Genomic DNA, 13,621 nt, shown 5'->3' with positions numbered 1-13,621 from the left:
GTACCACTAGTTCTGCCGTCTGATTCCGCGTCCGATAGATGCACTTGACAAGGGTCTGTAACACCTTCCTTATATATCTCTAATTTACAGGTAGAGATGGTATCGTTATCTTGCTAAAAAGTTATAAGAATAGTAATAAGACGCTAAGAAATCATGGCTCTATTTTACTGAATAGATCCTTATCCTAATCAGGAATACAGCAATACTATAACCTGATATAATAGGTTAACTCTAATAAGCTCAGTAATAAAATAATTAAGATTTCTAAAAGTTTTATATTTATCTTAATACCTTAGAATAACACTTTCTAAGATAACCTAAAAAAGAATAAGCTCTCACTTTCTTTATAAAGCTTCTTCTAGATTTAATCAAGTATATTTAGAAATATTATTTAAATCTTCCTGAAACTTATAATAAGATGGTAATATTAGCTATATATCACTAGAGCCTTCTTTAACTGCGCTAGAAATGAAAATATAATAAAACTATAATAAAAGCCCTAAAGAAAACAGGAAATACTAGTAAAGGTAAGTAATCTTGGGATATCAATTAATGATACTTTCCCATGTTTTTATTGAAATATTGTTGTTAACAAACCAATATTCCAGAATATTTGCCTTGTCAGAGATAAATACGCATTATAGAGGGTAGAATTAGTTAACTGAGGCATGTTTCTTGATTATTATTAGTTAAGCTTATCTGCCTCGGCCTCAGCAAAGAAAGGTTAAATTCAACTTAGTTCTAGTAGCAAATTCCCTATAACTGTCTTTTTGCCATGGTTTTATGTCTATAGCACTTTAGTCAATTATGTTTTTTTCAAAGAGGGCTCTTCTAGCCTTATCATTGAGACATGTCTTTTGTGTGGCAGACTTATTGGTGAGAATGTCACTAGATCTATGTAAGTCCTCAACAGGTACCGTTACTCCTACATCGTTTGAACCAAACGGCTTCGTCTTCCTTCCTAGCCTTAGACCATTCGCAAAAGTCATCCCTTGTTCCTGAATCTCGCAATAGTGGGAGATAGCAATAAGAATAATTTCAAATACTACAACCACAATTCTTTGATTGGAGCAGCCGTCTCATTCGTCATCCTCTTCATTGCTGCAAGGAATACATACATACCAACTGGCGCGAACACGGACCTGGTATTTAATTCCGTTTGTCATTGGCTGGTACTGTAAGTAGCATTACCACAAAGAAGCAGAGACAAATGAGCATGCTAATGATACATAGTTCAATGGGTCGGTTATATTGGCGTGAGTCTGCACTTCCAGCATAATATATATTGTTGGTAGGACATATATAGCCTAAGGTACGACCAGGTATCAGCTGTTATTTTAGGTCGAGTGGTATTGACATATATCGAGCCTCAATTAATTACCCCTTTCTAACTTAGTCTCCCTGTCACTTTCTTAGAGAGCGATATCTGGTCATGAAAGCCCCGACTCCTCCACGGCGCCGTACATCTAACAAACCCTCATGCTCCTGATTTCACCGACTCTCTTTGCAGCCAGTGTATTCATGGAGCTCGGACGCATCATCAGGCTTGTCGACGGCGAAGAACATTCTCTAGTCAGGATAAAATGGCTGGCGTTGACATTTGTTCTCGGAGACGTGATATCTTTTCTAATGCAAGGATGGGATATGCCACATTATACCTACACCACTATCCCTGACCTCACTCCTACAAGTATGCTGATGTATGTAGGGTGTGGAGTGACGTTCGACGACAGCGGCAGCTCTCTCAATAATGGAGACCACATTATTATTGGCGGGTTAACGGTGCAGCTGGTATTCTTTACTCCATTCGTCGTTACATGGAGCGTCCAACACCTCGTTCTCAACAACCAAATATAGAGTGGGAAAAGCACATTTACGCACTTTACGGCAGCAGTTTGCGTATCCTGGTTCGATTGGTTTCCCGTCCAATTGGATACACCCAAGGAAATGCTGTGTACCATGTATCACATGAGGCATTTCTATATCTCTTTGACGGACTTTTGATGCCAGCGACGATGGTGGTGTTGGTGTGGATTCACCCGAGTCAGGCAGATGTGCTGTTGAAGGGTGGACATGGCGCCAAGGCTGTCAGGTGTGTATATTCTGTCTATTCTATGACTTGGAAATGAGGGTTATAGGGAGACTGGCATACGTTAGGTTTGTATTTGTCACCTGACTGGGGACTAGGCCCGGGGAGGACTACATAGAGTTGGCAAGGCGTTTTACTGTGGATTAGATAGCCGCTGTTTAATGCCGTAACTGGTGTTGAAGTTATGAATTGCTCCTCGGTACCTGTTGAGGACTTACATAGATCTAGTGACATTCTCACCAATAAGTCTGCCACACAAAAGACATGTCTCAATGATAAGGCTAGAAGAGCCCTCTTTGAAAAAACATAATCAACTAAAGTGCTATGGATATAAAACCATGGCAAAAAGACAGTTGTGGGGAATTTGCCACTAGAACTAAGTTGAATTTAACCTTTCTTTGCCGAGGCCGAGGCCGAGGCAGATAAGCTTAACTAATAATAAAGAAACATGCCTCGGTCAACTGATTCTACCCTCTATGATGCGTATTTATCTCTGACAAGGCAAATATTCTGGAATATTGGTTTGTTAACAACAATATTTCAATAAAAACATGGGAAAGTATCATTAATTGATATCCCAGTTGGTTAAACTACAAATCAAAGGACTAAAGTACGTCTTAAATACACTAGGTGCGATAGATCAAGGGCTTCATCAGGTCATGTGATGTGTCTGAGAGAACCTTCGACGACGTCGATGTAATCCGCATTCTTTTTACTTAGCGACAATCAAAGTCAAGCTGGATCCGCCACTCAAGGATCCTAGAATTCCCAGCGTTGTGTCGTTCACTTCCTTGTATCCAGCGCCGGCGATCGCGGACAACATGTCACAAGCTGCGCTTAGAAGGGGAAGGACTGTATTGAGCATATGAACACAGTTAGTTGAACCACGCAACACTAAAAAAGAACTTACCTTAAAGAAAGGGTGAGGGAAGACTTGCCAATGCGTAATTCTTGTTTTTTTGCTATGTTTAATCGAGAAATATCATTTGATTTGGAGCAAGGACCAATGCACTGATGTCTAATCTTGATATTCTTTGTCAAAGAAATGGCAGCCTGCAAAAATTGACAGATGGTAGCAAGGAGAAGGGCGTGCATGGATGATTGCGCGGCCTTGGCTTTCCACCTCGGTGGGATCGAAGAAGCAATGGTGGAGAGCTAAAGTTGGGTTCTTCAGTTCTATCTCTAGACGGGGATGATTCTCTTCTTATAAGAAAGGGGATGAGAGAAGATATTTCAACTCACGTAAATAACACCGTCTCCTATTGCAAATGCTGTATATCCAAGTGCTTTGAGAACTCTCAAAACTCGATGAAGAGCTGGATCAGTATTGCAACAGATCGCATCTCCAATCTGCTGTACATGCCCTGGCACAGAACACAAGCGAGTGAGTTTGATTGCGACACTGATCTCTGCACGGAGTCGTATGAAAAATGATTTGTCAAGTCACTGAAGCCTACGTCTGTACCTCCAAGGCAGCGACAGGGACAGTAAGAGCCGAATGATATTCTGGACAACTTTTAAGAACTTATCCTGACCAGCGCTCGAGTTTATGATAATATCGAAAAACGCGCGCATTATGAGGATGATATAGGGGGAGCTTTCACTGACAAAAAAGAATACCATGTATGAAATGAATGGTGATTTGCGACGCCGCCGTCATATTCGGTGGTATTGGACTGGGCGTGGCGGCCCGGGGGTGGGGTAAATGAAGCAATAGCACGCCACGAACGGCAACGGCAGCGTCATGGCCTGGGATAGATGCAATGTGTGGGTCGCCAATTGCGCAAATTTGATCTGAGATTTGGATGAATCATACCCCTCATAACCGACCCGTCCGGGCGCATGATAATGTCATATCTTCGTGATTTCAGCTCTTTCAGCTCAGATACCATTATAAAGGGTATTTTGGGGCTAAATTTAACCAAGATTGGGTTGTCCTTAAGCAGTATGTTTTCTCGGGAGGTCTGTTTGTTGAGGTTACTCAGATCTTCGACTCTTTACGGCTGGTGGATTTGGACCAAACTGTATAGGTTCGGATCACGTTTTAAGTCAAGCGGATCCTTATAATGCTTTTCCAGCATCATCTAAGCCGAAACAAACTTTGTCTTCATGTTACGAACCCAGCCCACTTTGAAGTTCTTAACTGCTGGCATATCGGTCGTGATGTTGCGTTGCTCCGTCCGGCTTTGACTGACCAAAAACCTGAGAGATTATTTACCATTTTTTTGACCGTCAGTTTCTTCCTCCGGACACTCTTTTGGATAATACGGACGCTAGCTGGCGTGAGACACAAAACACCACGGTAACTGGCAAGATCAAAGTGTCTAGTCGTGACTGGCTTGAGCCAGGAGGGACATTGCCGTGCAAGCGCATCTCCCAGGGATCCTCACCTCTAATAAAACCGATGATATCCTTGGGCGGCCATTGGTCTGCCGCCTGCCACTCAAGGGAGCTATTTCGATTGGCAACCCTGGCCCCGCAATATCCAATCACTGGTATCTCACCTTCGCTGCCTAACAGCCATCTACATCTATTTTGACACCCCTCTTTCAGGAAAATATGGGATTCTTTTCAAGGATCAAAGTTCGCCTCTCGTGAGGGTCTGAGGGAAAGAGGCGCAATAGCAGAGAAGTGCAAGGCGGCAACGTTTCGCCTTCTTCCAGGCCAGCCAAAATATCGCGGATCCCGATCAATAGCACTCGTCCACTGTTTGAGCAGGTAGTGCAGCAAGAGTCGCGGCCTCATAACATTGTACTCACGTCCCAAGCCCTCGTGCCACGTTCTGATGAGGAAGCTGCCTCCGACAGGGCTCTTATCCAAGTGGCTAACAACGTCGACCTTTGAGCTCGAGCTTACGAGGTACTTCAACAGAGAGAACCGAACCTGGTTGCTGAGTGCAAGGAGCACTTGGGGCTCTAAATTTGATCAGACACCTCTGTCATGGGCCGCAGAGAACGGGCATGAGTTATAATATTGGAAAAGGTCTATATCAGACACAATATTTCTAGGTATTGTAGTGTTCAAGATGATTAGTTATTCTGATTGTTTGTTCAATTCCTGTCCCCTACTGACAAAACATGGAAAACAACTACATGCGTCGCAGAGTACATACTTTAACAGTCTCAACCCTTACAATTTACATCCCACTCCGACAACGATACCCCGAGGGCGCTGGATATTCTAATAAAACGCATGACCAAACGCTATTTCGATATTTGTAGTACAGTACAAGCACATCCATGCTTCTCCCCACTTACAATCACGACCATGAAGAACGTCCTGTATTGTAGAATAGCGGAATAGGCCGGCTATGACTAAGGCCAACTGTTCCATCTCTAGCTAGCTCGTCCTGATGAAATAAGCGCGGTGATCCGACCAGCCCTAACACCGCACCTTTATCAGGCAAGCAGGCAACATCGCGCTGCCTATAAAATACGCTAAAACCACAAAAAGGGACCCACTTGAAAGGATAAGTAGACTGCTCGTTTCCGCCCTTCCCCAATGATCCGACGATCCTTACCTAGTATCAATAACAATGGCTCAGTTAACTGATCTGCCCGTTGAGATTCATCATCGGATCCTGTCATTCCTGCATTCTCATCGCGATGTTGCCGCACTCTCCATACAATGCCGCTCACTACACGCCCTCTGCGACATGCCCATGCGCAAAAAGTACAGGCGAGTGCGCATCGACAGCAAGGACAAGAGCTTAAACAAGGCGTTTGCTATGCTCATGGAAATTCTGAAACGGCCTAGCCTAGGACGGTACTTGCGTCATATCGAATGCTCTAAGGGTCCCCCATGCTATGACGACTACACAGAGCGGACGAATTCGCTACGAGACCTAAGCGACAAGGAAAAACAGCTGCTTCGCGCCACAATCTGCAAAGCAGGATTCACAGGCTCAGAGACCGGTCGCATTCTCAACATGGTTATGCAAACAGAAGCCGGCGAGGAAAAGCCATTTCCCCCCTACTTGTAATTCACCCTCCGCAGAATGACTACCAAATCGAGTTTCCCTCGCATAACAAGCTAACATTCCATATAGCTCAACTGGGAGCCGAGGGGCCTACATTTCACAGGCCTTAACTGCGCTGCTTATCTCTGTTTCGCCAGATTTAGAGTCACTAGCAACACCGCCGCCGTTCTTCAATTATACAGGCTTTTACTGGCCCGAACAAAGCCACGATTTCGAATCAGCCAAGTTCCCTCTGGAGAGGATGCTTCGCCATGTTAATTCGACGCCGAACGATATGTCATTCCTGCAGAATGTGCGAAGCGTCTATGTAATTAACAGCGGTGACGATACCCTTGACGATGGCCGCCATTACAGGAATATGGACTTTATGGGAACTATGCACCTGGTCCATCGCTTGCCATCTATAGAATCGGTTAGCACGGACCTTTTAGAAGAAGACGAGAACGGGGCGCCCAGGCTGGAGCCCGGATCATCTAACATTAGTCGAATCTCCATTCATCATTCGTCGCTGGATACGTTTTACCTCACTAACGTCGTATGCTCGTGCAAAGTCCTAAGGGAGTTTCAGTACTCTATTGGAGGAAGGGCAGTCTTAGGTGGAGGTCATCCGATATTCAATCCAAAAGTATTGTTCTTCACAATCTTCCCGCACAGAGAAACCCTGGAGATATTAGATGTGGACGCGGAGGATCATGTTGGTGAATTCAGTCCTGAAATTGTGGATGCTGAGACATTGGATGAACTTTTTGAGGCAAACGATGGTCCAGGAGAACGTGTATGGACAGGGACGCTGCCGGAAATATTATGGGAGCAGAGCGGATCACTGCGGGAGTTCCGCACATTGAAACGATTGAGTCTCGGTGTAAACTTCCTGATGTATTATGCTCAGGGTGTCAACTTGGCAAGGAGAGAGAGCTTTAGGCTGGTCGATTGCTTGCCACCGAATTTGGAGTATCTGCTCATTCGGGGATATCAGAGAGGTGAATGCAGTATGCATGATGCTCAGATTGATTCACTGGTAGCGTCGAGAGATAGTGGCCTATCCAGCTTGACAGAGATCCATGGAATCACGGAGTGCATACCGCATGCTGAGGATGTAGGCGACCCCGATGATGATGAGGCGTCATTGTGGGAACGGGAAGACGAATAGTCTTCGGATTCAAATTGACTGACGTATGAATGAACATAATATTTCGAAGTCCCTGACCTGTAAATATGGGGCGGTCTTAGCTCGCTACCATATACGCTTAAACTGGAACTTGAGAGTCACTTGCCCTGTGCAGGACATTAGTAAGGTATTATAGATGTACAACTGTATGTCACTGATATATAGAAGGTAAGTATAATACTTCCTAAATCCACGCCTTCCACCACAAGCCTAGCCCTTGGCATGTACTTCGTTGTTCGACATTTTTTTCGTTGATCTCGAGGAGATTGGCTTGGTGTGAGTGATCTTTTAAGACTCATTGTGTTTTATCCTTGACTCACAAATAGGACAAGCTATATCGGCACAATAATCTGTGGTGATAATGAGATGGGAATACGACAGATATTCCACAACCTAAACATGCCTGTGTAGACATAGGCAAACTCTGAAGGCATGTTGCGTGTTTGATTCGAAATGTATATCTATTGTTTTGCTTACCCGACTTCTTTAAAAGCGGTGCGCTTTTAAAAGTTGCAAAAATCACTGTGAACAACCATTAAACGGTCGTTTGTAGGACAGTCAAGAGGGGCCACCCTGCAACTACGTTGAGAAAAATGTTGAAATGGAGACCAAAGCGTTGAAGATCGTTTATGGAGACAATCTGAACGCAAATATGAAGTCACATCTCGAGGGACGCGAGACCCTAGATAAGCTAAGCTAGATAAAGTGCGTTAAAGCGGACAAAGAAACATATAAAATGGCCTGAAGGGGAGTAATGGGGGAGAGGCAAGGCACTGGCAAGAGTCGGCAGAGAAGTCATAATTTGGACATGCCCTCTGTCGATGATCTTGATGGAAAGAACTTCTACGAGAGCCAGAGATGACACTGCTCGGCGTTAGCGAAGTTATCTAAGTTTGATTGCTGGATCAAGTCCATATTTACTGGACAATTGCTAAGTGAGTGGTCAGTGTTTTAATCGGTTCCTGCATGAGCGGAACTGGAGGTTTTCTCAACTATCTTCAGCGTTACGGGAAGAAACACGGCGCCTGCTCCTTGTCATGAAACTAGCTCCACTGCCGTAGTGTAGCAGTCGAATCGGAACGATCGCCATAAATCTCGCCCCTCATCTCACGAAGAACCTTCCTAAGGACAGGAATATTCTTGAGCTTGGTTTCAACCCCGGGGCGTGAATAATGCATTTTTTACCCAGGAGGGAAGACAGAAACGTACTGCATAGGATCACGAGGAGGTTGGGACCTTGAAAATTTCAGAAGATGTGCTCTGTCCCAAAAGACATACCCTTCATTCCTCAGTTCATAATTAGCAGGGGCATTCGGTCTCCACATCACGTCTTTCAGACGACTTCCGCTCCGGGCCGATTCCTGGCTGCGGTTGCGCTTCCTCCCGGTGCTCGGAGGTAGTGAGTGTTGCGCCTCTTGGAGGACCTTAGGGGTCGTTACTACTGCTGGGGCTTGGTGGAACTAGTATGTGAGACAGTTGGACGGACGGGAGTGGAGTGTGTCATCTAGGGCGCTTGTTGTCAGCTATGTTGGAAATGAGACACATGCATAGAGGCGTTGTGAACTATAGTCTACGAGGAGCAACAGAACTTCTGACATTTACTCGCGGTAGGAACTTGTTAGTAGGGATGTCGTTGTGCTTCAACCATTATTTTCTATCTTGTTTGCTTTGTAAAGTAGGGTCTGCTTTCTTAGGGGTTTACCCTCTCAATATCAAGCACCTTCGTCTTCTTTCACATGCGATACATGCCGCGGGGTCCATGGGAAAGGGAAGTATAGTAGCTTCCAAGATGGTCGAAAAGACCCAGCAAGAATACTGGGCATACCCACACTTATACCTGTGAGGGTGAGACTTGGATGTGGAGAGGGAGCTTTTGCCAATGAGAGGCATCGGAGGATGTGTTGCCAAGGGCGTTAAAATGCCCTACGCATGCGCTAGGACTTGCTCAGCTGTAGGCTTTTTTGACTCCTTGGCGAGACTTGGAGTTATGTCCACGCTGTAGTTCCGGACTGGATATCACCAAATATTCTCCCCTTCCCACTCAAGCCTCTCGCTGTCATCCTAGGTTCTGGTCAGTGTTCTAACTTCTCGACTTCGCCTTCCGCAGAGCCCCGTACTGCCTCCAACATCTAAAGCTTGAAAATAGCCAATTATTCACAGGTTTGAGGACGGGGTGGTGGAAGAATATATATTTACCTGAGAAGGAGAAGTGGAGATTTGAGAGGGAGAGAGCGGTCAATTGGTGGGACACTCTATTATGGGGAGAGGAGATGACTGGAATTCTGATGCAAAATGATACAGAAAGACACGAAATACTAGTGAGGAAGGGGGGAAGAATTTGGAGCAGGCCTCTGACAGCCAATTGGACTTGTCAGCAAGACAACGGTTTTGTTGATGCCTTTTGACGAAGATTAATGCATCCCACTCATCAGGGCAACAGCCTGCCTCAAAGCCATGTCAGATTCTATAGGGCTATCTCGCCATGTCTCGATTCCAATCACCTTTTATCGCTTATCAGACTCATGCACGAGTTATCAGCTCTGTAGGATTCTGTTTGAATGGTTAAAAGGGGCAGGTACCCTTGACTAAGAAGCGGTCAGACTCTTGAGGGATGGCTCAACCATACGGCAGGATAATCAGCATATCGCAAGATTATGTGCTAGCCCCCCATTTGATCTCGCTTCTCGAGGTATTCCAGTCGGCCTCCCAATATTAGAGGAAGTGAGAGGTCCAGCTCGGTTCAAATTGTTCTGTACTTAGCTGCGACCCTGTGAGCAAGAACATGAATGTCCAGTCGCATCTGGGTCCGTATTAGTCTTGCTCTAGAAGAGCCCTTGATGTGGGGACAGATGAAAGCTCCAGGTTTCTACGCCTGTATTGGAAAATTCGCTGCCTTATCGCTTCGATGGGGTCGCCACAGCTTCTGCACTTACCAGTGCAATTTCCATACTCGACAGACAAGCATTGGTTTTCAGCAAACTACCAAGGAGTTTTCAAGATGCCGTCACAGTAACTCGAGAGCTTGAAATAAGATTACTCTGGATTGAGCCGATCTCCATAATTCAGCGTCATGAAGATCGCTGCACTGAATGCCCATATTCTGCGGACTGTCCTGAAAGCAACATCTGGGATATTGAACGCGAAAAGATGGAAGTGTATTTCGGTTCGTCATACGACACCCTTACTACGACCTCCGCTACAGACCCTTTGCTCAATGACGGTTTTCTAGAGTGCAAGACGGGTGTGGTATGGTTAAAACTACCAAATGTTGCACCGAGTCCAGACTATATCAATGATTTTCATCGCGACGTGGAAGATGCCCGTCTGAACAAGCGACGCTGGGTCTTGCAGGAGAGAGCGTTGTCACGGTGGACTATCTATTTTGCTTCAGCCTAGGGCGTATTTAGAGTGTGGTGGTGGCCTTCGCTCGCTGCAAGACCCTCGCCAGCTTATCGAATAGAACGGCGTAGTTTCTAAGCGACCCTTAATTCCCGAACTCCACGGTTGGACAATATTATATCAATAGGATTTGTTTTTTTGAATCGCTCTTTGAGATGTATTCAAAGTACAGCCTTATAGTTTTTACCGATAGGTTGCTGCGGTCTCTGGGCTCGTGGACCGACTTACAGAGACTTTGAAGACTACTTGTAGTTACGGCATCTTCGAACGCTATAAACGCAGGTGCTTGCATTGGCAATGATCCTATGACAGGTTAGAGCATACCACAACTTATCCGGATAATTGCAAAGTGCCATCATGATCCTGGATGACATATGTGGGAGATTTCAGCTACATGGACGTTCCATTCAACAGGATGCAATGGGAACACGCTATCCGATGCCCTTTCCAATCATCTGATGACGATCCATTCGGTATTACACTGGGAACTCCAGTGAGACAGTTCTCAACGGATGCAGCCGACGGGCAGTAGAGCCGCTTGGCCTTGATGAAGAGGGAAGAGTAGACACGGACATGAGGCGGCTGGGGTTCGGTAAACTACTGTGTATTATTGTTGAAGGGAGTATAGAGAAGGTCATAAATCGTCGAATGTAGCTGGATATAACGAGAACCTTGTATATTAGGTTGGCTAGGGATTCCGGCTGGCGGTCTAATCAGGACCGGCCAGTAGGATGATCCGGCCGGCAGAGCGTTTGGGTGTTAGTGATAAGCTAGCTCTAGATAGTGTCAAGAATATTCATGATCATAATAAGAATGAGTCCACATAAAACTCCTAGATATTATATCAGAGCCTATAGGGAGCTATGGCGGCAACCACGTGACCTGACCTCAACACCATGGAATCTCTGTATGATAGATTTAGACCTTAGGACCACCAATCCCCCTCATGAGCACCTACACCAGCTCTATCCTATTATGTATTGGTTGTCGCACCTGTGGATGGATTTTGTAGTGAGTATGAAGGAGTGGTGTCGGCTTTCTAAGGGAGAGAGCGGAGTGGGTGCGAGTCATTTAACAAAACTTCAATTTAGGGGCTACTTAAATCTAGGCTACGTAGCGACAAAAGCATGATATCCTTCAATACTTTGCGGATTATGCATCACGGCATGTTCTTTGCTAAGCTAAGATGGCTCTATTTGATGATTTGCCACTACTATTCAAGCCTTGGTCGACAGACATATGTAAGAAGAATCAATGGAGCGACCATTCCAGTTTCTAGTAGTCTCCTTCTTTATTCATTTGATGGTCCTCATGCCCTTTGTGACCATGCTTTTTTGCAACAACCATCTGATCCGAATGCAGCGCGACACCCGCCTCAGTCACAATAGTATCCAATGGATCCCGCTTCAGGAACATCATCTCGCAGTGATCGATATGGGCCCAATTATTATATCGGGCTTCAATCACTGTGCCTTTTTCAGCAGCCAAAAACATCTTCTTCCAGTAGTATGCGCAGTGGACAAGATGCCAGTGGTGTGTCGTAAAGAAGTGGGATCCAGTCTTCGGCAGCATAGACACTTCTTCGAGGGACAAGACTTGGGTCTTATTTTTGTCTGCATAGTACGTCCAGCTTCCATCCGGGTTAGGCCCAGAGGCCTCGAATTTCTCTATCAACTCATCATTTCGACAGGCGGGAGGGAGCCACGCAGCTGCAAACGAGTCGTATCTGCAGTTGTTGGCGATGGCCTCTTCAATAGTCTCTCCGCAGTTGCACGATATGGTCCTGCGTGAGGGGATAGAGGTGTATGCTCGGTATGCTAAGTCAAAAAAGCCGAAGACAGCTAATAGTAGGATGAGGGCGTATTTGACTCGCAAGAGAAGCTTCTGGCGTTGTGTTGGGAGTCTGGCAGCTGCTTGGTCGAATTCATGGTGGTCATCGTACTCAGAGCTGCCTCGCTCTTGAAGACGATCGTACTTGGTCATGGGTGGCTTTTGATCTACCAGGTCTCTATGGAGTGAAGCTTTCCTGTTCTGTGTAAAATGGTCCTGGATGGATCGGTCTGATATCACTGGGAACAAAGGTACAGTGATGACAGAGGGTAAGTTTTCTGAAGAGGGCAAGAAAGCCTGCACCATCCACTGTCTCCTGCACTGCCCAAACCCCACTCTATCAGGAAATTTGGACGAGCGAATATCCTTCCCAATCCTTGCGCCAAGTTGATTTTGGGTTCCCGTACGGAAATGATTCCAGACCCGACATCCCCGACGTTACATTGCAGGATTCTAGCTCCTCTCTGGCCAGGATGTAAATATCGGTCCTCTATGTCTATGACAGATCCGTTATCTCCAAATGTAAGCACTAAGTCGTGAAGATAAGCCACGGCCAAGAAATTTCGGTCTTGGTCCAAGCGGAGAATCCTTTGCCTCCTTGGCAAATTGTTCCAACTCTTATCCTACTTGTCCATCAATAGAGACCATGATTGTGTACGCGCGGGGTTGGGCCTGGATCTGTATGAAGATTTCTTAATCCTCGTCCGACTTTAACCGGTGCTGTCCTCAAGACCCAATCCGAGACATGTCTACGGACTCATTGGAGACCAACCTCAGTCTTACAGATTGTACAGAGCCTACGGCAAAGTGCGAAATACCGATGCTATCCAATATAATATAGTTTTGTAGATATTCTTCCTCGAGCAGTGCCAATGAATTGCTACTACATACAGCATAAACAAAGATAGTTATCATCCATTGGACTTCCAATCACAGCACTTGATTACGCATAGAATGGAATCGCCTCGCTTTCCTCAGCCCGCTTTTGGTAAAATGGGATAGCCTCGCTGTTATCCTCACGCTTTGGGTAGAAAGGAATTGCTTCGCTGTTATCCTCACGCTTGGGGTAAAATGGGATAGCCTCGCTGTTCTCAGCACGCTTTTGGTAGAAGGGAATCGCTTCGCTGTTATCCTCACGCTTTGGGTAGAAAGGAAT

The 13,621-nt window shown here is 45.6% G+C and overlaps 4 protein-coding genes across 4 annotated transcripts in view; 2 read left to right on the top strand and 2 right to left on the bottom strand.

Annotated features, from left to right (window-relative positions):
- Positions 1 to 882: 882 nt before the first annotated feature.
- Positions 883 to 2,129, top strand: BDW43DRAFT_318824 (uncharacterized protein; the record flags this gene model as incomplete). Its single annotated transcript, XM_032048762.1, has 6 exons — positions 883 to 913; positions 1,109 to 1,177; positions 1,234 to 1,256; positions 1,417 to 1,460; positions 1,515 to 1,791; positions 1,824 to 2,129. 6 exons carry the CDS (start codon positions 883 to 885, stop codon positions 2,127 to 2,129), a joined length of 750 nt encoding a protein of 249 aa, XP_031901320.1.
- Positions 2,130 to 5,744: 3,615 nt separating this feature from the next.
- Positions 5,745 to 7,218, top strand: BDW43DRAFT_310147 (uncharacterized protein; the record flags this gene model as incomplete). The annotated part of the gene is made up of 2 exons (XM_032046854.1): positions 5,745 to 6,067; positions 6,138 to 7,218. 2 exons carry the CDS (start codon positions 5,745 to 5,747, stop codon positions 7,216 to 7,218), a joined length of 1,404 nt encoding a protein of 467 aa, XP_031901319.1.
- Positions 7,219 to 11,738: 4,520 nt separating this feature from the next.
- On the bottom strand, positions 11,739 to 12,914 carry BDW43DRAFT_273278 (uncharacterized protein). Its single transcript, XM_032041607.1, has one exon. It carries the CDS (start codon positions 12,769 to 12,771, stop codon positions 11,911 to 11,913), a length of 861 nt encoding a protein of 286 aa, XP_031901318.1. The 5' UTR covers positions 12,772 to 12,914; the 3' UTR covers positions 11,739 to 11,910.
- A 316-nt stretch (positions 12,915 to 13,230) lies between these two features.
- BDW43DRAFT_55924 (uncharacterized protein) overlaps positions 13,231 to 13,621 on the bottom strand; it is a 989-nt gene continuing 598 nt past the window's right edge. Inside the window, exon 4 of the mRNA XM_032050235.1 lies at positions 13,231 to 13,603. Within this exon, the coding sequence (XP_031901317.1) occupies positions 13,409 to 13,603 (195 nt within the window). The 3' untranslated portion in view covers positions 13,231 to 13,408. The remainder of the gene's footprint in view (positions 13,604 to 13,621) is intronic.

Source organism: Aspergillus alliaceus, assembly GCF_009176365.1.
Source record: "Aspergillus alliaceus strain CBS 536.65 unplaced genomic scaffold BDW43scaffold_16, whole genome shotgun sequence".
Lineage (NCBI taxonomy): Eukaryota > Fungi > Ascomycota > Eurotiomycetes > Eurotiales > Aspergillaceae > Aspergillus > Aspergillus alliaceus.
The sequence above is the reverse complement of the archived record's forward strand: the minus strand, read 5'-3'. Positions and strand labels throughout refer to the sequence as shown.